The sequence below is a fragment of the Myodes glareolus genome, chromosome 7, assembly GCF_982192425.1.
Source record: "Myodes glareolus chromosome 7, mMyoGla1.1, whole genome shotgun sequence".
In the NCBI taxonomy this organism is placed as follows: domain Eukaryota; kingdom Metazoa; phylum Chordata; class Mammalia; order Rodentia; family Cricetidae; genus Myodes; species Myodes glareolus.
The window spans coordinates 52,101,459-52,129,110 of NC_142032.1; the positions used below are offsets into that span (position 1 = coordinate 52,101,459).

The following is a 27,652-nucleotide window of genomic DNA, read 5'->3' on the forward strand; positions in this document are numbered from 1 at the left end:
AAAAAAAAAGAAAAAAATCTGGAATTTCTTATTGTTTGATCTTTCTTTCTGCTAGATGGCAGGGCTCTAACATTGAGTAACAACCTTCACTTCTGGACTGGAAAAGAGAAGGCAAGTAAATAAACAACAGTTCTGAGACACGAGCTCTGTGTTGCCCTGTGGTGAGCAGGAGGCCCCCAACTACTTCCCAGATAAGGGACATTGCCTCACCTTGGCCACCCAAAATAGCTCGGATAGGGGAGGAAGCAGTGCAGCATAATGGTTGTGAGTTCAAGCTTCCCCTTCATCATTTAGCTACTGAATAAACTCACTGGTCTAAGCTTTGGTTTCCAACTAACGGCGGTAATCACTTTAGTCTCAAGAAAACTAGGAGCTATAATTCATAACACTGGGATGGCTCCCAGCACACAGGGCACCATAGAAAGACAGGAGACTTTGCTTGTAGTCTCACCCTGAGACTTAGAGCCTATCATCTAACAGATTGCCTATCATCAATTGCACGCATACATGAGGACAGTTTCATCTGAAAGTCAGAAGGCTAAGCCTATTAAAGTAACCACAGAGTGCCTTACCAGCCAGTGGAAACTGGAAAGAAAAAACCTATCTTGGTGACAAGTCCTTTGATGGGAAAGTATAGCTCTCTCTCACTTAAAACAAGTAATGGGAATGAGACCTAGGGAGTAGAAGCAGAAGGTTACAGAGATGCTGGCCCTTTGTTTGGACTTCTAATGTCCCTCGGGGTGGGGGGGGGGTTGCTAAATAGGTAGGGTTTATATATAGAAACATCTGGACTGTAAGGAATGCACAGGAATTGCTAGCACCTTCCCTATTTATCCTGAGCACATTATACAACAAACCCCAGAAGCCATGTATGCTGTATCGGCTCTCCCCACCTCAACTCTGATCCCTTCTTACCCTCATTTGTCTTATTTCACATAGTGTTCGGTTGCTGTCACTTGCACCTGAGAATGGCATGCTTCTAAAGGAATTGTTTTCCTTCTATGCTGCTGGTTTGTGTAATCTTTGAAAGTGAAGGATCGTGCTAACTTGAGCTGCTCAGTGTCAAGCCCAAGGGTGCTATGTAAACACTTTTCCTCTTTATTAGGCATTAAGGAAAACTAGGCCAGCCACAGTGCATTTTCAAAAATGTTAATAAACATATCACCAGGGCCAGCAGTTCCTCAGGACCCATAAGAATCACCAGCTAGACTCATTGTTCTCAGCTTGACATGTTGCTGCTCACTGACCTCATTCAGAGCCTGCGTCAGACACATGAGTATCTGACCTGCAGAGAATGGGTTGCTTGATCAGAGTCACAGGTAGGAAGTAATAGGGTCTGAAAGGAGACAGTGTCCCCCAGGGCTACTGTGTACCACGCTGCTTCATGGCACTAGCCCCTTTGTAGATCTTGCCGCAGTCTGTGGAAGGCTGCCGATCCTGATGAGTCAGCTGTGGCTACCCCTTAGTGGCTCCCTGTAGAACTGTTAGTCACTTCTTGTAAAATCATGCCTAGTATAATTAACTTAAAAGGAAGAAAGGTTTGTTTTGACTCACAGTTTCAAAAGTTACGGTCCGTGGTTGACTGACTCTGTTGCTTTGGGGCTGTTGACGGGGCACTACAGCAGAAGGGTATGGAGGGCCAACATTCTCCATCTCAGTGGGCAGGCAGTAGGGAGAAGCAGACAGAAGGGACAAGATGCATCCTGGGTTTGTCTCCAGGACCTACTTTCTCCAGCTAGGCCCCACCTCTTGCTATTTACTACCTTCAAATAATGCCACCATATGATAGCTCCATAAGGAGCGAGGTCAGAGTCCTCAGGAGCCAGTCACTTCCCAAAAATGTATTAGCTGGCAATGCAGTCCCCAGTATAAGCCTGTGGGAGACATTTCATATTCAAACCGTAATGAGTACCCTGGGGCATTGATTTTCACAGAGAGATGGTCACAGCCTTAGCCACTGCAGACTTAATTACTTAAGCCCTCCAAGTAGGACACTTGAAGCCAAACTCTGTTGCTGAGAGTTTGAGCTCAGACTTCCTTTGGACTTAGGGGGAGAAAGGGCAGGATTAGAATTCCTATCCTACTGTGAGTATTTTCTACTCCCCTGCCCAACAAAGACAAAGTCTGGTGCTTACAGGGTTGTCCTGTCACTGACTGGCTGTTTCCTCAGTGGGGGTGAGGGGTATGCCTGAGGGTTGGATGAGTGTTGTCAGCAAACACATTGGGACCTCATTCCAGGGTCCCCAGATTGGCTTTTACTCCATCACAGCTTCTGTATCAAGGCTGTTGCTGACAAGCCAGCCTCCTGAGGTTCCTCCTGAGGCTGGAGACCCTGAGGCTAGCCCTCTTTAGCTGGATGCTTGCTCCCAGACTCCTGCTGCTCCTGGCTCCCATCCCTCAGCAGAGTCAGGCCGTGGGAGGTTTTAGTGGATACTGAATTAGATCCTGTCTGAGTAGAAACAGGATGAGCAATGCTCAGAAATCTAATTGGAAAGATATACTGTAATGGTTTTCACTAGACACTGGGGATGGAGAAGAATGGGCCTTGTCTTTCCTTGAAGTGCTCACTGTTGTCTTCTGTGCTTTATTTCATTGATTGCCAAGCAGCATGCTATACTCAGTACCAGACACACAGACAAATCAATGAGATACAGTCCACACCCCAGGGATGGCTGAAGAGGAATGGCTGAATAGAAGGATTGGGAGGCCTTGTCTGTGTGTCTCAGCCGCTGACACCCCCCCCCCAAGGCAGCAGCAGCAGGGAGAATATGTCTCAACTGACATGCGAATCTGGTAAAGACAGGAAGAATTAGGCTGAGCAGTTAAGCGCGCTCACTGCCCTTGTAGAGGACCTGAGTTGGGTTCCCAGCACCCACATGACAACTCAAAACTGTAACTCCAGTTTCAGGGCAGTATCTTTCTCTGACCTCCACAGGTACTATACATACATGGTGCATAGACAAACATGTAGGCAAGATACTCATACATATAAAATAAAGACCAGAATTAGCACACCCAGTCCTAATTGCTAACCCACAAACTCTTATGGGTTATTAGTTCATACCAGCAAGTTTTGGGCTCATTTGCTATGTGCCATTATTGCCTCAGTTGATAATCGATGCAGGTGGTAAATTGGTCTCCAATGTAGCTTTGCTTACAGGGAGGAAAGTCCCTGATTGCCTAGTGTGAATGAGAATTTGTCCCTTGAACTGGAGAACTTCCCACTTCAGTTTTTGTTTAACTTTTGAAATGTGTGGGGACAGAGCAGGGCATGTATGACAGTCTGTGTGTGGAGATCAAAGGACAGCTTGTGAAAGTCCCTTTCTCTCCCTTCACCATGTGGGTTCTGGAGATTGAATACTCCGGGCTAATAATATTGCAAAGCAAGCACCTTTACCTACCAAAACCCTCAATTTTTTTTGAAGGTAGTTACTTAGTAATTCCAACTCTAAGCACTTAGTACATCAATCTTACCTGAACACATGCAATTTCTCCTTTGCTCTTTGAACAGCAAGGATGACTAATACTATTGATTATTTACTCCAGCTAGACATTGGTCTAGCAGTGGGGGCGGTACGCTGTTCCTAGGGATAGCTTGCTCTGCCATCTTCCTTATAGCCAAGGAGTAGGATGACAAAGGAAGATTGCCCCACCTGCCCAGAGAGAAGGGCTGAGCCAACAGGAAGACTGAAAGCAGAGCCCAGGAGCCCAGCAGTGGCTGGTGGTCCCGCCTATCTGGAGCAGGTTACCAGGGTGGTCTGTCAGGCCTTTGGTGGCTGAGTGCTTGGACAAAGAAAAGCCACACAAACATGAGACAAGACTATGCATATCACCACAGCTTCTGGACTTTGAGCTAGATATGGGGGCTTGTGCCCCGACTATGAAGTAAATCTTGACTTGGCAAACAAAAGGATTGATGGTGCGAGAGATGAGGGTATCTGGCCAGGATTCCATTTCTACTTTCTGCATCATTTCCACTTTGTGCATAAATGGCTCACTTTGTAGTGTGTGGGAAACCTCTAGACACCCAGGGAACCAGAGGGAGCCTCAGTAAGGAGGTTGGTGCTGGGTTATCAGTCAGGCCAGAGGGATGTGGGTAAAGGACCTTCAACCTGCCATTATACTGCTGCTCATTTCCCAGAGGCCGCTTGATCACAACAGTGGGCTACACACAGCAGGAGGGCTGCCTATGTTATTTCAAACTGAGTATGAAGAAGCCACCTTTCCTGAGGTAAGTTGGAGATTTAGCTCCGTTGTCATTTCCTTGTTATTGCTTGCTGCAGTTTGACACAGATTAGAACAGAAGGCGCATGGTGCGTCACCAGCTCATCTTAGAACAGGCTCATTGTGTGTCACCAGTGCAACTGGGGACAGTGAACTCATGGTGTGTCACTATCTTTCTGCCTCATTAGGATAGTGTCCCTTCCCAAGCACACTGAGACCTCTGCATCCTCAGACCAAGTGAACCTTAGGCAACTGTTGTCATTGCTGCTGAACCGTAGGAGAAACCTCTGCCCTTGGATATACAGTCTGACATTACCTTGGGCTTCCTGCTGAGTATCTGGTCATACCTTTGCCTCTGTGAGTCATGGCCAAGTTATGGAAAACAGTGATCTTTCTAATGCTGACCCCTTTTTTTCTGGATACTCTAGTGACCTTATCCATACCAGGATGTCCCTGACCACACGTATACAAGTTACTCTCTTTCAAACCATGCTTCTGAGTTCCAGCCTCAGAGCTGACTACTAATGTGGCACCTCTACTATACTTTAGAGACTCGACAGGTCCAGGGATCCAGGAACATAGCTCTGTGGTAGAGCTCTGACCTATTATACACAAGGCCTTGGGTTCAAGACTCAGCAATACCCCACCCCTCGCCTAGGCAGCATAGGAGAGCTGGCAGACTGACCAACTCAGCTACCACCCAGGCCCAGATTCAGAGATTTGAGTTGGCCCCCCATCTATGCATCTACCCCATCTATGAACTTCTGGAATGTGTGAAGGGGCTGGTCCTGCAGAATCATAACCACAGAATCTCCACGATCAAGACAACAGCAGGATATCAAAGAGGAATCTTGGTGAGGGTCCAATATCGATGGTGTAGCAGAAACCAGAGACCTTGAACCAAACCAATGACTCATTGCGATGAACATTTTCAAGTAAAGCTTTTTGGGCAAAAGGGTATACTGTGTAACACAGCATAGCTTCCAATGCCACCACAACACACAAATACGTGATGGAGAGGTGGGCAAGACGGAGCGGACTGGAAAACTGGAGGTGCACACAGCTGTGAGGAGAGATGGCTGTGGTTGAGAGGAGCAGGTCCTGCCAAGAGGGACTGGGGAGATTTCTTCCTTTTTTTTTTTTTTAAGGTTTTTCAAGACAGGGTTTCTCTATTTCTCTGTAACAGCCCTGGCTGTCCTGGAACTCACTTTGTAGAGGCTGGCCTCGAACTCACAAAGATCTTCCCGCCTCTGCCTCCTGACTGCTGGGATTACAGGTGTATGCCATGACTGCCCAGTTAGTTTTTAATTCTCGTTTCTTATTTTCTTTTGCGGGGGAGGTGACGGGTGGAGGGCGGATATGGAAGGAAGAGAAAATGAGTGGGATTGGGGTACATGATGTGAAGTTGCCAAAGAATCAACACCACCCCCCAGCCTCAGCTGGATGCTTCCTCAGCTTTCCCAGAAGGCATGTCCTTGGTCTGTCTCCAGAGACCAGAAGGAAGGGGCTGAGTCCTGAAGCCTCCCTACTTACTGTCCTTGGGTTGTCTTCATCAGTTCCCAGGCAGAGCCCTATGTATGGAGGTGGAGAAAGCAAAAGACTCGAAGGATTGCCTACTCTGGCACAGGTTTTCACTTTGTCACCAAAGGGAATAGAATGGTGGTCAGCGTCCAGAATGTTTAGTTTCAGTGGTGTGCGAGTGGGCAGAGTTTCCAGAAATCGCAGGAGACTCCTGCCACATAACAGGCCCCTGTGCAGCATTGCCAGAGGCGCTGGAGCTGGGAACCTGGGTCACATGACCTGTTGCCTGGTCAGTGTCAGGAAAACAGTCAAACAGTTCCTCTTTCCCCTAATTTGGTTAGTCATCACCTCTGGGAGCCTGAGTCTCAGACTGTAAGCTGAACAGTGCTTACGTGCGTGCGGTGTGCTGCATGCGTATCTCACTCCTATCTCTACAGAAGAGCAGGCCCTCTCATCATCCCCACTTGAGCTGAGCAGCAGAGGCGAGGAGATGTCATGCTGCTTGCCCATGTGTCTTCTGGTTTGTATCCCTCCTGAAACAGCAGGGGTCCGTCCCCTTGGGGGCACCACACTGCTGTTTGGGCCTGCATTCTGCCACCTGTCTCGTATGAGGCTACTGTCCAAGACCTCAGTCTCTAGTGAGCGCTCCAGCTCCCGAGTCAGGTCCCACTGAACCTCAAGACCAGCCTCTTGATCTTCTAGTAGCTGGTAGCACACAGGATCCCGTTTCTTAAATATGACTTTCGTCTTTCCAAACAAAACACAAATGCAGCTGGAGAGTGATCCTTGTCACTTTGGGAACCATTGAGGAGCTCTGTGCAGGAAGGGACTTTCCAGTCTGTGCCCTGGGAGGGGTACCCCAGCAAGGAGAGGGGTTGCAGGCAGAGAAAATTGTGCAGGCAAAGGCAAGCATGTGGAGGGTGCAGGGTGTGTTTGGGAAGGGCTGCCAAGTTCCTGGCAGGGCGAGAACGGAGGGCATCGGCGGGAAAGCATTAGGTTGGAGCTTCAAGAAGGGAGAATGACAGATCTTATGTGGCATGCTAAACCTACTGCACTTAAATATAAAGTTAAACAGATTTTCATTATGAGGGAACAGCTGAGATAATTATAAATACAAAAAAGTTGTTTGGTTCAAGGTTTCAGAGGTTCTTTCTGGTCTAGGACTGGACAGACCTACTGCTTTGGCTTCTAATGGGGGAGCCAGCCAGCTATGGCAGGAACTGTGTGGCAGAGGCAGTTCACTTTGTGGCCAGGAAGCAAAAGAAGGAAGAAGCCAAGGTCACCAAATCCCTGAGAACCAAATCCCTTCCAGTGACCTAAGGAACTCTGGTGAGGCTCCACTTCTTAAAGGGCCATAGTACCTCCCAATAGCACCACTGTAGGGTCCTGGGCTTTGACACATTAACACTCGAGAGACATTTAACATATAAAATATAACAATGTAGTACTTAAAAATTATGATGCTTAATCACAGACATATAATTTAGTGATAAAGTTCTGGCCTACAATTTTGTAAGGCCCTGAGTTCTATCCCCAGCATTATAAAATAAAAACAAATTATTTAAAATTATGGAGGTTGGGCCAGGGGTGACATCTCAATGGGTAAAAGTGCTTATTGGGAAAGCTTGATGTCCTGAGCTCAGATCCTCAGAACCTGTAAAGCGGGGTCCAGTGGGGTATATGCAGAATGCCTATGGCAGTGTGGGAGGGCGTGGCAGGAGAATCCCCTAGAAGCGCTCCAGCCAGGATCCTGGAGTATGAAGCACAGATACAAACAATGAGAAAGACCTTACCTCAGACAAGGTTAGTGTGAAGGGCCAACGCCTGAGGCTGACCTTTGAACTCTATATGCATCCTGTGGCCCACAGGCATCCTCACAAATAAACATGTATACATGTAGACTCATCAGTCAGTCGATCAACCCATCAATATTGATGATAACAATGTATAAAAGTCAGGATATACTAAGTTGTATATAGTGTCAGACCCCAGAACCTGGTGGCTCCCAGCAGCACATATCTGCTTCTTGTTTGTGTTACGAGTCACTGAGGGCTGATGGTGGGCTTGCTGAGACGTCTTGATTGCCCTCACTCTGGGCCTCCCACTGGCAGAGCACTCCATGTGCCCATGTGGAGTATTGCAGGTCACAGACCAGCACGTGTTAGTGGCTTCAGGCTGTTTGGTCAGTCTGTCTTCTGCTGCGATCACAGAATGCCACTGACTAGGTCAATTAAAACAGAAATGTATTTAGTTTATAGCTCTGGAGACCGGGAAGTCCAGAGTATGGTGCCATACTGGTCAGAGGGACACGTCAATACCTGTCAGAAGGGTGTCTGCTCAGGGGTCCTTTCTCTTCATGTAAAGTCATTAATGCTGCCATCATGGACCCAACCTGCTAGACATCATCTGACTCTAATCCCGTCTTCATACCAGCAAACACACAAATTTGGGGGTTAGGTTTTCAACATGGATTTTGGGGGACATTCAAATCCCAGCAGGCCGCCATAATAACATCAGGCTGTTCCCACCTGCCAGGCCTGACATTCATTCGCTCTCCATTCTAGGGGGACCCCTGTGCCTCCAGGGTACCTCGGATGGGAGTGACCGAGTAGCTCCTCCCATAGCTCCAGCCATTCCAACGCAAGGCAGGCTGGGAGTGTGGTTACTGCCAGTGTGGCAGGCTGTGTGTTCAGCAGTTGGGCACTGCCTTTTCTGGCTCCTCCACTCCGCTCTGAACCGTCTCTCCATGATTCCAGCGTGCAGTTGAGGAAATGGGCATAGGGAGGGGAGGCCTGAGTTTGGGATATGAGCCCAGATCCCTGGCCTTTGCAGGACTTGCCCTCTAGCCCCTTTCCCAAGTGGCTGCCTTGCTTTGGAGACTCTCCCTTGCTGTGTGAGATGGAGACTGGCTCATGCTCGCTCTTCCTTGCTGCATCTTCTGAGGGAGTCATAAATTTTTAAATCTTCTGCAAGATCAACAAGTTCACCTGAGGAGACAGAGAACAGAACGGGCAGAGCCAGAACAGCCATCAAATCAGGGTAGTAAGAGTTCTTCCAGAAAGGCTGAGTTCTGTTAGGAGTGAGGAGAGAGCCCCTGTCCGTCCTGGGAGTCAGTATCTCTGAGAAGGGAGCTGGGGAGAAATTGCATTGAACATATTAGACTCAGGGTATTTCTGTTCCAAGGGTGATGTCAGTCCATGGAAAGAGTCCCCAGTGTGTGTGTGTGTGTGTGTGTGTGTGTGTATGCACATGCGTGCTCGTGCTAACTCACCCTGCATGCACATCTACTTTTGCATGTGGAAGTCAGAGGACAGCCTTAACTGTTACTGCTTAGACACTGCCCACCATGTTTATTTTTTAAATCATTGTTTGTATGTATTAATGTTTGTGTATGTACATGGGTGTGCATGTGTGTGGAGGCCAGGGGTCAACATCAGGTATCTTCCTCAGTCACTATCCACCTATCTTTTTTAGATGGAGTCTCTCACTGAACCTAGAACTCACAGATTGGCTAGACTGACTGACCTGTGAGCCCCAGTGGCCCATCCTCCTGTCCCTTCTTTCTCAGGACTGGGATTACAGGGTGGGCTACTGTCCCCCCACCTTTTTCATGTCTCTGGAGATCAAGCTCAGGTCCTCATTCTTGCACAACAAGCACTTTGCTGCCTGAGCTGTTTCCACAGTCGGTCTTGTATTTTGAGACAGAGTGTCTCACTGCCTTGAAACTTGCCCAGTAGGCTGGACCAGCTGACTAGTGAGCTCCAAGCAAGTGTCCTCTTATCTCTGCCTTCCAAGTGATAGGATTATAGGCATATGTCACTACACCTGGTTTTATTTTCTAATGTGTGTGAGTGTTTTTCTTGTGTGTGTGTGTGCATGTGCGGCCACATGCACACACATGCACACACACAGAGAGACACGTGCATGCAACAGTTTTCTCTGCCATTCCATCCTGGCAGATGATAAAGGACTCTGAATGGCTTCAGGAAGTCCCCAAAACTCATCAGACTCACTGTGCCTTTCTGTACCAGCTGTAAAAGCTGAGAGTCCCTCTTAGACGAGGCAGGCTGCAAAGAATTCTAAGATGAGCCAAGCTGCAAACAAGACTCTGAATCCAGACCAGCTTCCTGGAAGACGCAGAAGCCAGCTGAGTTGCCTGGAAGAGGTTCAGACCAACTGAGGCATGTGAAAGAACGTTCTCCAACTTTCTGAACTGGTACAGGCTGTTCAGTGTGCCAGGTCTCTGCTTTGTGAGCTGTCACCCATGCTGGGTGGGCTTTGGTGATGCAGTTGTTATTGACTCGTTTCTTCTCCTGGAAGTAATCCCTCACTCACACTCCTGCAAGTGACCCCAATGAAACTCGCTGGTTAACCAGGTTGGACTTTGATGGTAGAGACCTGCCTGATACTTTTGTCTGTCGTGGACTCCCTGTCTGGGGTGAGTAGATGTGTATGTTGTTCTCTCCACAAAAGGTTTGGTCACACAACATCACCATCTATGTTCATGGTGGTTGTGGAGATCAGATGGCATCAGATCTCCTTGAACTGGAGTAGAGATGATTATAAACTCCCATGTGGGTACTGGGAACTGAACCTGGGTCCTCTGCAAGAGCAATGCGTGCTGAGCCATCTCTCCAGTCCTCCCCTTCTTTTAGAAATGTGGGCTCTAGCTGGGTGGTGGCGCACGCCTTTAATGCCAGCACTCAGGAGGCAGAGACAGGTGGATCTCTGTGAATTTGAGGCCAGCCTGGTCTACAGAGCAAGTCCCAGGACAGGCTCCAACGCTACAGAGAGACCCTGTCTCGAAAAATCAAAAAAAAAAAAAATGGGTTCTGGGGATTGAATCAGATTCTCTTGCTTGCCTGGCAGACATGCTACTGACTGGCCTGCCACCCCAGTCTGTCAAAGCAGTTTTAAAGGTTGGTCTTGTCCTGGCACTGCTGCCTCACTAAGGCTCACTGGTTCCAGTGTAGAGAAAGTAGAGATGGCTCCCGTCCACCGGCATCTCTGGACACATGACCTGTCTACCCAGCCACATCACCCGCACTCCCCCGTGGTCCTTGTGCTGGCACCACTCAGACTCCTCTTCGCTCTGGCTGTGTCTCCTCTCTTTTCTCCAGCCCAGGAAGCAGCCACCTCCCACTGCCATGACTAGGACAAGCCTCCTTAGCCAGTCTGACAGATCTCTGATGGAAAGGCATATCCATGAGGCCCCAGAATTAGGGCTCTTTAAAATCTTTATTTATTTTCCTTTTTGAGTTAAGGTTTCGTGTAGCCTAAACTGGCCTTGACTTCACTCTGTAGCAGAGACTGAACTTCTAGGATCCTTCTTCGACCTCCTGAATGCTGTGATTCCATGTGTGGACCACTGCGTGGTGGCATCACCAGTTTTATAGAGTACTAGGGATTGAACCCAGGGCCTCATGCATGCTAGGCAAGCACTCTACCAACTGAGCTACATCCACACCCCCCTGCCTTACTTTTAATGTTCTCCTTTTGTGAATTGTTTGCCCAGGGCATTTGAGGTACTGGGTGTGAGATACCACCAGAGGGATTTTTTTTTTTTTTTTGTATTTAGGCTAAGCAGTGGTGGTGCATGCTTTTAATCCCAGCATTCAGGAGTCAGAGGCAGCTGAATCCCTGAGTTTTAGGCAAGCCTGGACTACAAATCAAGTTTCAAGACAGCCAGGGGTACTCAGAAAAACTCTGTCTCGAAAGACCAAAGACCAACCAGCCTAAGAAACCATGTCATCAAAAGTAAGGTTTTTGAAAAGAGATCAGAGAACCTCTGACACAGCCCATGAGGTGCTATCAAAGTGGTTAGCAGTGTGGCCTTGGAGGCAGGCCAACCTGCTTCAGATAGTGGCTGCTTCCTTCAGTAGCTGTGTGACCCCAGGCAGGCAGGCTCTCTGGGCTTCAGCTTCTTCACCCTTGAAGTGGAATCTGGTCTTTTCCACTGCTTGTGGTAAGGTTCAGGTGTGCTAAAGTGTGGGAAATGATCAGGACGGTCGGTGTCTGGTACCTGCAAATCCCGAGTCGGTCTGCTGTCATTGTCAGCCTGCGCGGCTCTTCCTTGACTGCCCCTAATGGATGGTACCCTTCCATTAAGCTGGAATCTGCTGGCCTCTCTCTTCTTGAGAGCTCCGCACTCTGAGCTCAGCCATCAAGATACACCAGCCGAGGTGAAACCATGCATGCTTGATTGTGTGACATCTTACATGCTCCATTTAGCTCTCTTATGGGGACCTGTAGCCCAGAGCGTAAGTACCTGAACTGATTCAGATCTAAAAAAGAGGTGGATGTTGCCCTTCTGCCCAAGGCAGCCATTACTTTGCAAAACCATTAGGCTGAACCGAGTGGTGTCAGAGCTCACGGCTGCACTCCCAGCGCTCTGCAGAGGATTTTCCAGCAGGAAGGGAACGGACTCTTGACTTAAAGCTGGATTTGGATCCAAGATCCACCTCTTCCTGCTGTTTTCCTCATTTGTAAAATAGGTTACAGCAATCACTGACTCTTAGGGCCGGAGCAGAAATTGATGGGATGGCAGAGGGTGAGGACTGGGAGTGTAACTTGCTTGGTGAAGCGCTTGCCTAGCATACTTAAAGCTGGGTTAAACCTCCAGCATTGTATGTGCTGAGTATAGTAGCCCATGCCTGTGATCCCAGCATTTGGGAGGTGGAGACAGCAGGATCACAGACTCAAGGCCACCAGTGGCTACATAGCAAGTAGACGTGAAGCCCTGTCTCAAAAGTAAAGAGTCAAATATTTCCTAGGTTGGTGCCCCACACAGAGATAGTAGTTAATAAATAGTAACAATTACAGGAAGAGCGAGGGGTGACGTGAGTCCTGAATTTCAACCTCGATTGTTAGCTTCTCTGTAGAGGTAGAAAAACCTAGGCACACAGAGAGGCCCAAGTCACACAATTTGGCTACAAGGACCTTCATCCATGTGGGAAGCCCTTAGGCTTCAGTCCTTCGTGAGATCCAGGCCTGTCCAGTTTGTTCTGAAGAGTGGCTGTGTAGGTGAACCAGGTCCTAGCCATCTTTCCATTCGGCAAGCTCCTCCAAGGAGTTCCCAGTTCTATTAACCTTCTCACCCACAGTTCTGAGTTATAACCACTAGATGCCGCTGCATAACAAAAAAACAAGTTTTGCAACAACCCGGGGATGCCAACCCTAAGCAGCTGCTTTTGTAAGTCCAGCAGCCCAAGATGCCCAAAGGGGCTATCTAGAACTTTCCTCCAACCTCTCTTCCCAGTACAGGATCCAGTCACATAAAATATGTCTCAGAATCTAGGCTGAAGACGGCTTCACATTTGCCGTTACCTTCCTGGTGGAGAATCCTCTTTCCTTCTGCCTGTGCCGATTGCCAGATGCAACGGTTGCCAGGTATTTCACCTCATCAGAGCCCCTGACCTTGTGAGTCAGCTGTGTCCTCTTGGATTGCAGATGCAGAAACAGGCTCGGAGAAGTTACAGAGGAGACAGTTTTGAGCTCAAACTCAGAGTAGAGCTTTCTTTTATTCCATCACATGACTGTGTCTGAGATCCTGTGGAATTCCTGTCTTTAACCAAATGCCTCAACTTTTTGCCTAAAGAACTAAGGCATGGCTCAGCAGGTAAAACACTTGCCTCACAAGCGTGAGGGCCTGAGTTTGGATCCCTGGAAACCATGTATTGTGGAATATAATAATTGTTTATGTAAAGATGTGTTGCTGTTTTACCTTGCCTGCCTGAGGCGCCTGATTGGTCTAATAAAAAAGATAAATAGCCAATAACTAGCAGAAGAGGAATAAGTGGGGCTAGTGGGCAGAGAGAAAAGGGGAGCTGGCCAGCCAGCAGGGGGTCAGCCAGTCAGACACGGAGGAAGCAGGAAAGTAGGATGGACAGTGTGAAAGTGAGGTCAACAAGTCTCAAGACAGCACATTAATAAAAATGGTTAATTTCAGTTTTTTTTTAAATAGGTAGCTAAAAACAAGCCTAAGGTAAGGCTGAGCATTCATAATTAACAATAAGTCCCTGTGACATGATTTGGGGCTGGAAGTCCATATAACACTGTGTGTAGAGGGATGAACTTGTAATTCCAGCCATGGCGGGATGGGAGACAGAGACAGGCAGATTCCTGGAACCTCGGGGAGTAGCTAAGTGACTTATGTGGCTAAGTTCCAGACCAGTGAGAAACTAGGTCTCAAGCAAAATGTGGAAGGAACCGATCATGGTATGTGCTCATTGTCAGCTTGACAGGACCCAGAGTTTACTGGAGATGGGCCACGGGATGTGCTTATAGGAGGACTTATATTTTTGTTTGTTTGTTTTGTTTTTTGATACAAGATCTCTCTGCCGGCCTGGCTGTCCTGGGACTGCAAATGTAAACAAGACTGACTTCAAACCCACAGAGGTCTCCCTGCCTCTGCCCCTGTGGGGAGATCTATTTAAATTATGAACAGCTCCATTCCCTGGCTAGGGAGGGGAACCTGGACTGTAAAATGGAGAAAGCTAGCTGAGTAGAATGCATTCTTTCCACTGTTTTCTTAGAGGGCATAGAAGTTCCTGGATCTGGAGTTACAGATGACTGTGAGTCACCCGAAGTGTGCTGTGTGCAAGAGCAGAAGTGCCTTAACCCCCGCGCCACCCTCCAGACCCTGCTCTCTGCCTTCTGGTTGTGCACGCGGTGAGAACAGCTACTTCAAGCCTCTGTTACTTCAGCTTTTCTGCTTTGCTGGGCTGTACGCTTGAGCTGTGAGCCGAATAAACCCTTCCTCCTTTAAGTTGCCTTTTTCAGAGTGTTTTGTCCAAACAACAGGAAAAGAAACCAAGACAGTGCCTAGAACATACACTGAGTTAAAGGCAAAAGATTTATATGAGCTGAAGAGAAACCACTGAGAGCAACAATCAATAAATGGGACCTCCAGAAACTGAAAAGCTTCTGTAAAGCAAAGGACATGGTCAACAAGACAAAATGGTAGTCTACAGAATGGGAAAAGATCTTCATCAAACCCACATCAGACAGAGGGCTGATCTCCAAAACAGACAAAGAACTCAAGACACTGGACAACAAAAGAACAAATAATCCAATTAAAAATGGGGTACAGACCTAAACAGAGAACTCTCAACAGACGAATCTAAAATGGCTAAAAGACACTTAAGGAAATGCTCAACAACCCTGAGATTCCATTTTACACCTGTAAGAATGGCCAAGACCAAAAACATTGATGACAGCTTATGCTGGAGAGGATGTGGGATAAGCTCCTCCGTTGCTAGTGGGAGTGAAAACTGGTACAGCCACTGGAAATCAGTATGGCAATTTCTCAGAAAATTAGGAAACAGTCTATCTCAGGACCTAGCAATAGCGCTGTTGGGTCTTCCCAAAGGATGCTCAATTATATGCTCAATTATACCACAAGAACATGTGCTCACCTATGTTCATAGAAGCATTGTTTGTCATAACCAGAACCTAGAAACAACCTAGAAGCCTCTCAACTGAAGACTGGATAAAGAAGATGTGGTCCATTTACACAATGGAGTACTACTCAGCAGTAAAAAATAATGACATCTTGAAATTTGCATGTAAATGGATGGACCTAGAAAAAAACATATTGAGTGAAGTAACCCAGACCCAGAAAGACAAATGTAATACGCACTCACTCATAAGTGGCTTCTAGACTTAAAGCAAAGGAAAAACCAACCTACAGTCCACAACCCCAGACAATCTAGACAACAAAGAGGACCCTAAGAGAGACATACAGGGATCTACATAGGAAGGAGGAAAAGACAAGATTAAATTGGGAGTGTGGGTGTAGCTGGAGTTGGTAGAAGGGGAGGGGAAGGAAGAGAGGGGAGCAGAGAAAAATGTTTAGCTTAATAAAAACAATAAAAAAGAAAAAAATTGTGCACAGGGTAGGATGACAATGATCCCCTAAAGATACTAAATCCCTAATTCTGTGAACACCCACCTGTTATCTTCAGGGGCAATAAAAGACACAGAAAAAAAAGAGAGCATACAGTGAGGCTCCTCTCTGATACTCACATGCATGCCATATTTGTACACACACACTCACACACACACACTCGCACACAGGGCGCTTGTCTCCAGGGCTTTCCCTACCTCAGTAGATGGCCTTTAGCATGCACTGGTGCTTGGCTGCGTGCTTCATTTGTGCTGCAACCCATGGGCAGTTGTCATTATTGTCCCCATTTTCCAGAAAGGCTATTAAGGCACATATACCCTGTCCTAAGTTTCAAATGCATTTAGTGGCAGACCAGAGCCCGTGCCACCCCGCTTCGGAATCTGAGCTCAGGCTCTGACCTCTTCTCCAGGAGTGACTGGAGGAGCACTGCTCTCTCGCTCTCTCTCTGCCTTTGCCCTGAGTGTGCCCCACCAATGGCCATCAAATCTTCCCATGTTTTTTGTGTGGAGTGCCCATGGGCATCTCTGTTGGCAAGCTGGGAACCGCTTGATGGAGGCAAGGCTGAATGCATTCACTCCTTCGTCCTTGGAACCCCCAATCTCTGGGATGAATCATGACTTTGGAGGGTGAGGATCCATTGTGCCTCAATTTGTCCTGAAGCCCTCCTCGACCATGGCCACTTCTGAATCCGGGGTTTCTCTGTTGGGGGTATAACGTACTCACGATCCCTGGTGCTGGTGGGCCAATGTAACATTTGTTAATCCTAGGCAGGGCAGCCCCTTTCTCTCTCTGTTCCTTTTCTTCATGGGTCACTTGTCGCAGAGGAGAAGCTCATACACTCGTGACAACTGAAGGCAGGAAATAGACAGGCTGGCTGTTAACCCTTGCTGTGTTAAGCATGAGATTATTTGAAGTTTCTATTTGGGACACGGCATTGGTTGTTGGAAGGTAGCGGTGATGGCAGTTTGCACCCCAGTAGTTGGCAGACAGTGATCAGAGCTCCTTCCCTACCCCTGGAGACCCAACTGTCACAATGTTTACAAGGCCAGAAACCAGCCTGAGGCATGCAGGCTGTTACGGGTGTCCCTGTGGCGTTGTCTGGGGGCGGCATTCAGACCACAGCTTTCAGATAAGTACCAACGTTGCCCCCTTCCTTTCATCAAACGCTGGACCCACACTTTCTACCGGAAGTCACATACTTGATTCAGATGGAGAAGAGAGGACATGAAAAGGCAAGGCACCTTATCAAAGCCAACAGGCCTGGTTAAAGCTGCGGCGTTATCCACTGCTGTGGTTATTGGCCGTATACCAAGAGCCCCGAGCTCATCGGGGAGTCTGGAAATTGTAAGAGGTAATGTGTGTAACAAGCTTAGCACAGATTTGGTTGGAGCAGAACATAGTAAACATTAATTTACCAAGAGGCATAAGAGTGTGATCTGGGTCCACCCACGTGGAATCTTAACTGGGTTAGTTTTTTTTTTTTTTTTTTTTTTTTGATTTTGAGACCTCCGGCTGGCCGAGCTGCTTTGCCTGTCTAAACCTCTTGTTCCCCAGCAAAGAGAGGATAATAATAGCTACCTGGAAGAGCCGGGAGGAGGATGGAGATAAAGGATGTAAAGTGTCGGGTGAGAAGTGGGTACTCTATAAATGGGAACGATTGTCCAGAGTTAGCTTTCATTTTCTGTCAGTTAAGACATGGTCTGTGCAGGCAGCTGGGGCCAGAGCCATGGAGACAGAAAGAAGTCTGTGCCGTGCCTGGCGCTCCTCTCCTGGACAGGTCAGCCCTTCACTGGGCCGTGGTTTGAGAAGGGCTTCAGAGACTTGGGACGCTGTTGCTAGGTGCTGGTTGCTAAGCAACACTCTGTTTCTTCTAGCTTGGCCATCTCCACCTCAGGAGGGCCGGCTTCTCTTGAGCAGCTCCTGCCTCCTGTGGCCTCTGCCGACCTCAGAGCCAACTGCAGAGGGCAGGTGAGGGTGGGGCCTACTGTCTAGGGTCCCAGGAGAGCACAGAGAACTTCCAGAGGGAGGGGACTGGAGAAGGAACTGAGTAAGAGATGGGGGTGGGAGTATGCCTCACAGGAGAGGAATTCCAGGTAGGCAGTCTGGTCATGTACTCCCTAAAACGCACATGGTGGGGGGCAGACCAAAGGACTGAAATTCAGATACCCCAGGTCTGAACCCCAGGTCTGAATCCCAGGTCTGAACCCCGGCTCCTGCCTCTTGTTAAGAGCTTTGGCACCGAAGTTTCTTGGCTCTAAAATGGGGGCGTTTGATAGCTGGTATGAGATAAGCCAGTGTGAGCCGAATACGGACTGATTCTTCCTCTGTCTTGGGGTGCAGCATCCTTCTGGGGTTGGAGCCTGGGATCAGGACTCCTGAGGGCCTTATGGTTTCTTCTCAGGCCCGCGGGGCCCTGCCCCACAGCACCATGATGGGAAAGCTCCCTCTCGGGGTTGTCTCTCCTTATGTGAAAATGAGTTCGGGGGGCTGCTCTGACCCTCTGAAGTTTTATGCTACCAGCTACTGCACAGCCTATGGTGAGGACCCCCCTCTGTGGGAGCTACCTTCGGGACCCCGGGTGGGAAGAGAGGCCAGGAGCAGTGCAGTCTCTAGGCCAATCCTACCAGTGATCTGCTACACAGAGCTGGTCTGTTATTCCCTGAACCCCAAACTCATGCTGTCAAGCTGGCCTTGTCTAGCCGCCCCCTCCCTCATCCCGTCACCACAGTGAGTCTGCCACACGGTTCTTGTGTCCCCACGCCATTGAATTTGTTTCCTGCCCTCATAGTTCTCTAAAGGGTCAGGTCTACTCAGCTCCCATCACCTGGGATGTTGGGTATTCCCCCAGCTTAGTGGGCCCAGGTCCTGGGGGCTGCCAACCTGGCCTAGAAACCACTCCTCCGCTTTTGATGACCTTTGGTCCTGTCTTGGTCTTGCCCCCTGGCAGGTCGGGAAGAGTTCAAGCCCCGAATGGGGAGCCATGTAGGCACGGGCTACAAATCCAACTATCGGCCCGTGGTCTCCTACCAGCCCCATCTGGATACGCTGGACAACCCAGCCATAGGGTACAGTTTCCATTACCCCTTTCCTCCCACCTCTGTCCTGCTGATTTTTAGCTGTCAGAGATGTCATTGCCCCAGGCTCCAAGGCAAGGCCTGGGTGGCTCTGGGCTCGCTGCCCAGTTGAAGTGCTTGGGAGAGGGATGGGAGAGATGGAAGCTTCTGGGAATGAGTCATGCAGCCCTCAGCCCCAGAGCAAAGGCAGATGGCCCCAGAGGTCCTAGCTCTCGCTTCCTCCTACCCCTTAGGGAACAGATTCGTGACACTTCCAAATCTGTGACCAGTCAGAGCTACTGTCCCCTAGAAGTGCCTGATGGCAAACACCCCATGCCCTGGAACCTGTACCAGACCACCTCTGGTTACGGGCGAGAGAAGCTCAATACTGGACCACTTTCCAAGGAGGTCAGTGCGGGGCCTGTGCGGGGAAGAAGTGAACCCCAGGATGTGTGCAGGAAGGCGGGGAGGGTGGGTTCTTTCTAGCAAGCAGGACCAGCACCTCCAACCATTGCACAAAGCTGAGAAGACAAAGTCTAGGGTGAGGGACCACTCCCCAGTGTGATCTTATCTTCATCCATGCTATCCCCCTGCCCCTCCACCACCCTCACCTCTGCTCCACCCTCACAGAGACCAGTGTCCTATCCGTGTGTTCACTCTTTGCCACCTCTCTCACTGCCTCTCCCTCGCTGTCACCACCCCCATCTTCTTTGCTTCTGTCGTCATTCGTGTCACTCAAGTCACCACTGTGGTCATGAGGGCAGGTGTTCGTTCGTCCAACCAATCTGTTCTGAACACATTTTAGGTTTGGAGGGAGTGTGCTTAGGCTATAGTTCCGTGGGTTTGGTGCTTGCCTGACACTCATGAGGCTCTGGGTTCCATTCCCTAGGACTTCAAAAACCAGGCCCATTGCTGGGAATCCCAGCACTGGGGAGATGGAGGCATATCCTTAGCTACATATCAAATTTGAGGCCAGCCTGGACCACACTAGACCGAATCTCAATGCCAATAATGACGATAGTGACGGGAGGTAGGGCTCAGAGATTAAGAGTGTGCGCTGCTCTTCTAGAGGATGCTGAGTTCAGTTCCCAGCGCCCACATCAGGAGACTCCTAACTGCCCAGAACTCCAGTCCCGGGGTATCTGATCCCCTCATCTGGCCTCTGTGGTTTACATGCAGCATACACAAGCTGACACATAACATACTAACAAATCTTGTATGCCGGCACACCAGAAGAGGGCGCCAGATCTCATTACAGATGGTTGTGAGCCACCATGTGGTTGCTGGGAATTGAACTCAGGACCTCTTTAGCCCCACTAAAAAATATTTTTAAATTAAAATAAATTTAAAAAGTCGAAAGGGGTAAGAGCAGAGGAAAATGCATCATGGGAGGAGAGATGAAGTACACGCCCAAGGCTTGGAAAGAGGTTTCTATGGAGACACTGGGTAGGATTCAAGAGACGCAAGCATTCCTCTAGCCAAAGCTATCAAAGGGATGTGTGTTCCAAGCAGTATATCAATGCAAAGGCCACAAGGCAGGAGTCTCTGGCTGAGGGGCCCAACAAGGTGTTGAGTGCTTATAGCAGCCTGAGGACCCAGAGTCCCTATGAGAGTCACTAGGAGCAAGCTGTTGTAAACTCTGATCCAGGAGAGACTCCACTGCCTTCATGATAATAGAACCACACAGACCGCCATGAAGGCGCTCTGTAGAAATGGAGGGTAGAAAGTGATTGACATTCCCACACCCGCCAGGATAATCACTTGTATTCCCTCCTCTAGGTTAAGAAGGTCCATTTCGATACCCAGGATCATGGACCTCAGACCATCACAGGACTGGAGCCCAAGGAGGTTCCCCTGCTCCACCAGCAGCAGGGCAAGGGCTCTGTGGAGTGGGAGAACTCGCACTATGTGAGTGGGTGGGGATGGGAAGGAGTGGGGGGCCACACCAGCTTCCTCCCCCTGCAGAGGCTGGACCTGTGATTACTCTCTCAGGGAGCTCCTGCATGTGGGCTCGGGCCCTGAGGAACATTGCAAAGAGCAAGGCATTTTCAATTTGATAGTTACCAAACTGCATCAAAGTAGCCACCATACCCTGCCCTGTCCCATGCGCCCCAAGCTTATATGTATTTTCTTCCGTCAGCTTTTCCCACTTTGCCATGACCCCCTTGCTTCTGTCTGAGTTCCTCAGGGTCATTTCCAGGAACTCAGCATGGTGTGTGACTTGGAGTTTTCATGGAGGTTTCCGGGACACTGCCATGCCTCCTCCTCAGGCATATCAGACGGATATCATGTCAGAGTGTTGTGCTAGTCTCCTCCTCCCAGGCCCACTGGGAGTTCACACACCCAAAGAGCTACCACCACTGCCATGGAATGTGTGCCCTCCATTCTGGCCCACTGTGTGTGTCCCTATTGCCCCACCTTGTGTGTTCAGGGTCCACGCTTCATGGCTTCCGAGTACAATTCCAAGTATATCAAGGAAACTCCAAACCATCCAGGTAGGCCTTCCCAACTTGGTCTTCCTTCTCTAACTTCTAAGGGGAGACTTCAAGGGGGATTGGAGCTAGTACGGTCCTCAGGAGCCACCAGGGGAGAAAGAAGGACAGACATACGGGTGGTTTGAGGGAGCCATGTCCTGATTTCAGAGCTCTGGCCTGCTGCTGTAGCAGAGTCAGCAGGGCCTGCCCACAGCCACTCCTGGCCTGTCAGTTCCCATTTTCTTCTCTTTTCCTGGCCTGGACCCTGGAGCCTGTGGCTTTGCTGCTGGGGCACTGAGGCAGCCCCACAAAGCATAGACAACCGTGGCTGTTGCAGATCTCTTGCTCAAGAAGACGATTGGTTCCAAAGAAGAGACTGGCTTCACTGAAGAGTCAACCAAGAATCCCATTGTCTTCCAGCCGCCCTCACAGGCATTTCCTCGGGACCCTGTAAGTGTAGTTTCAGAAGTATTGAAATTCCCAATTCTGGGAGGGGGGGGTGTCTGTGGTTACTTTTTAAACTCCTAACACAAAGGCCTACAGTCACATATGGAGTAGAAGACATGAACCATGGTTCAGAATCCCACTTTATAGATGAGAATACTGAGGTCCAAGTAGTTCCAAGGGGTGGCCAAATAGGGCCAAGGTCACTCGGAGCTCAAATGGAACCTTCCCTGCTGGCTCCCATTCAGGACCTTGGGGTTGGTCATTCCACCGAAACTCTACCTGTTCCGCAGTTGTCTGTACAGAACCCTTCTGCATTCTTGACACAGTGGGGGCTGGAGTCAGAGTGTGGGAGCCACTAAGAACAAGGAAGGTTAAGCTGATCTCCCAGTGTGCACCTCTCCCCAGGTCCTCCACCCAGGACAGAGTGTCACCAAGTCAGACTTCCTCCCTTTAAGTCACCCTCAGGTAAGCTCTGTGCTCTTGGGGTCCAGGGCCACCTGTGAGGACAATTGCACCTGGAATTGCAAAGGTACCCACGGATGCTTTGCTCCCTTCAGGGAAGCGAGTTTCTCCCTGTGCTGTCCAGAGGCTCTGATCGAGACACAGGATATAGCCGAGTGAATGAAAGGATCTTGAACCCCAGAGTGAGTGACAGGGGCCCAGCAGGGAAGAATGGGAATGAACGGGCAGAATATCTGGAGAGGTGGATGAAGGGTGTCTCGGATGGAGTGTAAAGCCGGGACCCGGGCGGAGTGGCGTGTTTTGAAACACGGGATGATTTGGCAGAGGTGGAAGCACCTCTGCCCATCCTTCCTCCACCGTATGAACTCAGCCAGCCACCCAGCCTCCCATCTTGTCTGTGGCTCTTCTCCCTACAGATGCCCGCTCCAAGACCACAGTCTGCCAGCATGAGCCACAGGCCCTACCAGACGCCCCAGCGGATGCAACAAACAAACGTTGCCCTGCTTGGCAGGGAGTCTGTGGGGAACAAGGTAACAGTGTCACACCCATCCCTGCCCCTAACTATTCTCCTGAGTTCTGACCATCCCCGTCTCCATCTCATGCAGGAGCCCACAGGGTTCACTCTTAACAACCCCAGCTACGTCCGGAGCTCCTATGAACCGGACAGAGACCAACAGTACCTGACTACCTACAACGAAGGGTGAGGCTCCCTTCCAGGCTGAGAGCTGAGATCCCTTTGACAGACCGCAAATGAAGCAGAGCAAGTCACGAGGCCACGACCTCTGGAAGGAGAACCAAGACCCACACTAAAGTCTCCCACACACAGACCATCAGCTGAGCATCCACGGGGAGAGTGGTCTTTAGGGCGCGTGTGGAAGTTGAATACAAAGGAAGGCAGACAGCGATGGGCTGTTACGAGGCCAGCTGTCCTGTGGCAGAAACTCTGGACAGCAGCGTAAGGCACACAGCTCTCTGCTGTCCCCACCTGAGGAGAGCCAGGACAGTCACACCCCAGGCCCGTTAGTCACTAGTTTAAAAGCTGTCCCCAGGGTGACATTAAGCTTCATGAGGGCTCTTTGCTCAGGATACACGGGTTCTAGCAGCTCAAGGGGAGCTCTCACACAGACAGGCAGAACAAGATACTAGGGTCAGACTGGTGGGCTCGGGAAGAGTAGGCAAATGCAGGGGTCTGCAGCGGCTGAAACATCAGTCACTAAGGCATTGCCTCCATACCATGCCGGGTCAGGTCAGTGCTTCCTCAGCGGGTGAGCTAGGAGCGGGGACTCAGGCCTGCAGGAGCTTCCAGGGGAAGGCAACCCAAAAGCCATGGGTGCAGGGGCTTTCAGAGGCCAGGGTCAGGTAGGGAGAGCATCTAGGAGCAGCAAAAAGGAAGCAGTATCTTTTTAAAAAGATTTATTTATTTAATATTATACGGTGTTATACCCGCATGCATGCGTGCACACCAGAAGAGGGCACCAGACCTCATTGTAGATGGTTGTGAGCCACCACATAGTTGCTGGGAATTGAACTCAGGACCTCTGAAATAACAGGCAGTGCTCTTAACCTCAGAACCATCCTTCCAGTCCTCCTTTGTATTTTTGAGACAGTCTTGCTATGTGGCCCTGACTTTCTCTGTAGACCAGGCTGGCCTAGAGCTTGTAGCAAGAACGCCTTGTGTTTTTGCCTCCCAAGTGCTGGAGTTACATGTTTATTAGCTCACTCCAACAGGAAGTGCTTTTTGGAGGATAGAATCCTAGAGCTGGGAAAGCCAAACTTCCTCCCAGCACCCTTCTTACGCGCAATTGCCCTCCGATACCTGAGTATTCCAGGTTTCTCTGACTTGTCAGGCTTCCCTTTTCCTGCTCCTGCTCTGGGGCACTTCCCGTTTTCAGAGTCCTGACTGAAGACAGATAATGGCCTAGGCCCTGGTGGGCATGATCACATCGGTGATATGGTTATTGGAGAGGAGAAACAGGAAGCTGGGACGGGGGTTGCTTTAAGAAGGTGGCATTGGAGTCTAGATTGCAAAGTTCTCTGGTTGAGGACCAGCCAGCAATAGAGGTCTGAGCTGGAAGAACCTTTGGTGTCTTCTGAGCTAAACTGTCCTTGGGCCTCAGTAACTTCTCTCCTTCCCATAAGGGTGATGGGGGAAAGGGAGCAGTCTGAGTGTTGGGAAACAAAGATCTATCCCTCTTTAGGTGACCGCTCAGCTCTTGAGGCCCCAGTAGGCCCTCCTTAGTCTATAATCTTTCTGCAGGTCCCTACCCTGCCCACACACCTGCCCCCATTACCTATCAGGAATTCTTGTCAGGTGTCAGGCACCCTGTTTCTTGCTGGAGATCCCAAAGCCCTGAGGGGTTGTAATCACTGATTTCCAAATGGACCTATCGGCATCCTGGCATTCATCTTCACAAGCCAAGGGTGGGGCCCAAGTCTTACTCAGTTTGTGTCTCACAACCTGGCCTAAGGTTCAGTTCTCTTGGCTGAAGGAGGGGAGTCAGAGGCCTAGGGGAAACTGGTGGAGCAGGGTTCCTCCCTGGGTTCTGGCAGGGCCACAGGTGGGAAGGCCACAGATCCCGTCCTTTGCTCCCCACACCTGTCTCAACTTAGGAGTGAGACAGAAGAGCTCGGCTCAAGGAAGGGGTCAGGCTTTCTGAGTGAAAGTGTCCTTGGTGGACAAAGGCTCAGGCCTGACAGGCAGAGGAGAGACATGGACAGAGGCGAGGGGACTGAAGAGGTCCGAGGCCCAAGATCGTTGGCAGTGAAGGGTGGGACAGGCCTCAGAAAGAGGTGAGCGGTGGTCAAGGACATATGCACTATCTTAGGTACTTCGAGAACATCCCCAAGGGGCTGGACAGAGAAGGCTGGACTCGAGGTGGCATCCAGCCCCAGAAAGCAGGAGGCTACGCCCTCAGCGAATCTATTACCCGCATGGACACCACCCCTAACCCCACAGAGACCCTGCGGCACCTGCACCCTCATGTGGGAAGGTAGCATGCCCCCACAGCTCTGCCCCTTTCCTCTGTCCCCTTTCCTCACTTGGCAGCCTCCTCCAGGCTGGCTCAGCCCTATCCTCTACCTGTTGTGTCTGTGAAGCCATTTCCTCTGGCTGGTCTTGATTCTAGACTCTCTGACTCCTGGCCTCCTACCTGCCCAGATTCTTTCCCCCAGCTCTGTCTAGTGACTTCTTTCTCTGCATGTCTCCCCTCCTCCATGGTGTTGGGGGGGCTGCAGAAGGTGGATTTAAAGATGAATGGACTGTGGGCCTGTCCCTCCTGTCCCGCCTGTCCCGCCTGTCCCTCCTGTCCCGCCTGTCCCGCCTGCCCCTCCTGTCCCGCCTGCCCTCCTGTCCCACTGCTCAGCTTTTCAAAAGCTGAAAATGTGTCCTCCACATGGACAGTAAAGGCTCCAGGTGGCAGGCAGAGATTGTCTGTGGTTTGGTTGCCTTTGTCTGGGCCTTGCGGGCTCTTGGGATCTCAGGGAAGGAGGCAGAGGTCACAAGCCTTTCTTCCTGCAGAACCTTGACTTCGGTTGACCCCTTCTATCGAGACACGCCTCATAGCAACCGCTACACGGCTGCCAGCTGAGTCTTGAGGGTAAGGGAACAGGATGTCCTCCTGCACCACTCCCTGGGGGAAGGCCTCACTGGCTAGCTCCTTTCCCAAGCCCTGGGTTGAGTTAGACTTTGAGGGATGGGAATCAGGATGCCCTTTGTTTCTGCTGGAGAGAGTTCACAACCACCTGAGGGCCCCCCCTCAGACCTGACCTTATCCCTGTTCCTTCTACCCAGGTTTGTCATGATGGGACAGCTGCCTTCCCCATGCTCCCCAAATCTCCCCAGTTACTTTCCTAAGGAAATAAAGAACACTGAATCAGCACAGTATTGCAGTTATTGTGGGACAGGGTGGTGCTGGGCAAAGGTATTGAACTAGGGTGTGTCTGGGTAGAGGGTTCAGGGCCAGATTTGGAGCCAGGGGACTGGTTGGAGCATCTGAGTCACAGTGGCTCCACAAACAAGATGCATCACTGTTTCCTGCCCTGTTGAGATAAGCCCCTCAGCTCGTGCTGTCTAGGATAGTGACCAGTCAGGTCAGGGTGGAGATGGGCTCCAGGGGAGGGGCAGAGGGCAAGTGGAGTGAGAGACCAGTTACTGAATTCCCTAGGTCTGGTTGCCTCTCTAAAACAGGAGCACAGGGGGCTGGAGAGATGGCTCAGGGGTTAAGAGCATTGCCTGCTCTTCCAAAGGTCCTGAGTTCAATTCCCAGCAACCACATGGTGGCTCACAACCATCTGTAATGAGGTCTGGTGCCTTCTTCTGGCCTGTAGACATACACACAGAAAGAATATTGTATACATAATAAATAAATATTAAAAAAATAAATAAAACAGGAGCACAGATTAAAGCAGGACTTTGGGGTCCCACTGAGGGCCTCAGAAGGGAGAAATATATAGGGGTAAGCCAGGGAAATGCCAGAGAGATGGAAAGAGCTCTGTGATGGGCAACTAGACACAAGCACAGGTCGAGAGCTGTTGACAAAGGCTGGCTCTCCCTCTAGCCAGGCAGCTAGAGGAAGGCGCCATCTTTTATGAGGATGAGAACAAGTTGTCTGTTAGGGGGATGCCCCACTGAGCACAGTTCCCAATGGGCAACGTGTGGGAAGACGGGCACCTGGGCCCTGGAGCTCCTCGCCCGCAAGGCAGAATCTAGCGGGCTCTCAGCACCTGCTGTCACTCAGCCAGGTGTTTGCTCAGTGCACAACTGTGCAACTGTATGCTGTGACTCTATCAGCAGCAACCGCTCGCCTCGGGAGCCTAGGTCCTAAAGAGGTACGGAAGTTCTAGGGGTCCTGGAGGGCAGTCACATGGCAGCAGTCCAGAACTTGGGGGTATTCTTCCAAAGACCAGGCTGGCATGAGGAGGGCATGGCCACTCAGGGCCCATCAGCCATTCACTACCCTTGTATGCTTTTGTGTTTCTCAGTGAGTATTTATGTTGCAGTTTTGCTAGCTCTGGAGCCCAACTGTACCCTGTGCAGTCCTGTGTAGCAAGCCTGGGGGCTGTCCATAGCCTGGCAGGGGCTCCATGTGGGCTGTGGGAGGCTCCAGCTGGTTCCAGGGTTGGAGGAGGGGAGTCAGGGACACATAGTCTCTGGGCTCTAAACCCAGCCAGACTCAGGGACCAGTGACAGGCTCACAGGCTGTGCGTGGGGACTTGCTTGTCCATGGCCTACAACATTAGGGGTGAGTCACTAGCCCAAGAGAGTCCTGGGTCTCAACAATGTCTTGTCATAACTTCATAGTGAGGTGAGGGCATCTACCATTCACCTAGTCCCTCCCTGCCCAAACACACACACACACACACACACACACAGCACAAAAGCACAGAAAGCAGTTAAAAAGGACACAGAACCCTGAAGATATCCATATACATAGGCACATCTATGCCAACAAAATGCAACAGTTACACACGTGGGCACAGTGGCACATATGTGAGGATCACTAGTGAGGTGGAAATAGGAGGATCAGGAATTGAAGACCATCCTCAGATACGTAAGTCAGCCTGGG

The 27,652-nt window shown here is 50.1% G+C and overlaps 1 protein-coding gene and 1 long non-coding RNA gene across 2 annotated transcripts; one reads left to right on the forward strand and one right to left on the reverse strand.

Annotated features, from left to right (window-relative positions):
• Positions 1-7,716: 7,716 nt before the first annotated feature.
• Positions 7,717-17,504, reverse strand: LOC125415885 (uncharacterized). Its single transcript, XR_007236712.3, has 3 exons — positions 17,231-17,504; positions 16,372-16,500; positions 7,717-8,732 (listed from the first exon to the last, which is right to left on the reverse strand). It is a non-coding gene; the product is annotated as an uncharacterized LOC125415885 (long non-coding RNA).
• A 15-nt stretch (positions 17,505-17,519) lies between these two features.
• Saxo4 (stabilizer of axonemal microtubules 4) lies at positions 17,520-25,966 on the forward strand. The gene is made up of 14 exons (XM_048458471.3): positions 17,520-17,620; positions 18,054-18,189; positions 18,600-18,717; positions 18,960-19,113; positions 20,485-20,613; positions 21,137-21,200; positions 21,517-21,629; positions 22,032-22,091; positions 22,184-22,270; positions 22,505-22,618; positions 22,694-22,788; positions 24,914-25,078; positions 25,606-25,684; positions 25,879-25,966. The coding sequence occupies exons 2-13, from the start codon at positions 18,081-18,083 to the stop codon at positions 25,673-25,675; spliced, it is 1,278 nt and encodes a 425-aa protein (XP_048314428.1). The 5' UTR covers positions 17,520-17,620; positions 18,054-18,080; the 3' UTR covers positions 25,676-25,684; positions 25,879-25,966.
• Positions 25,967-27,652: the final 1,686 nt, after the last annotated feature.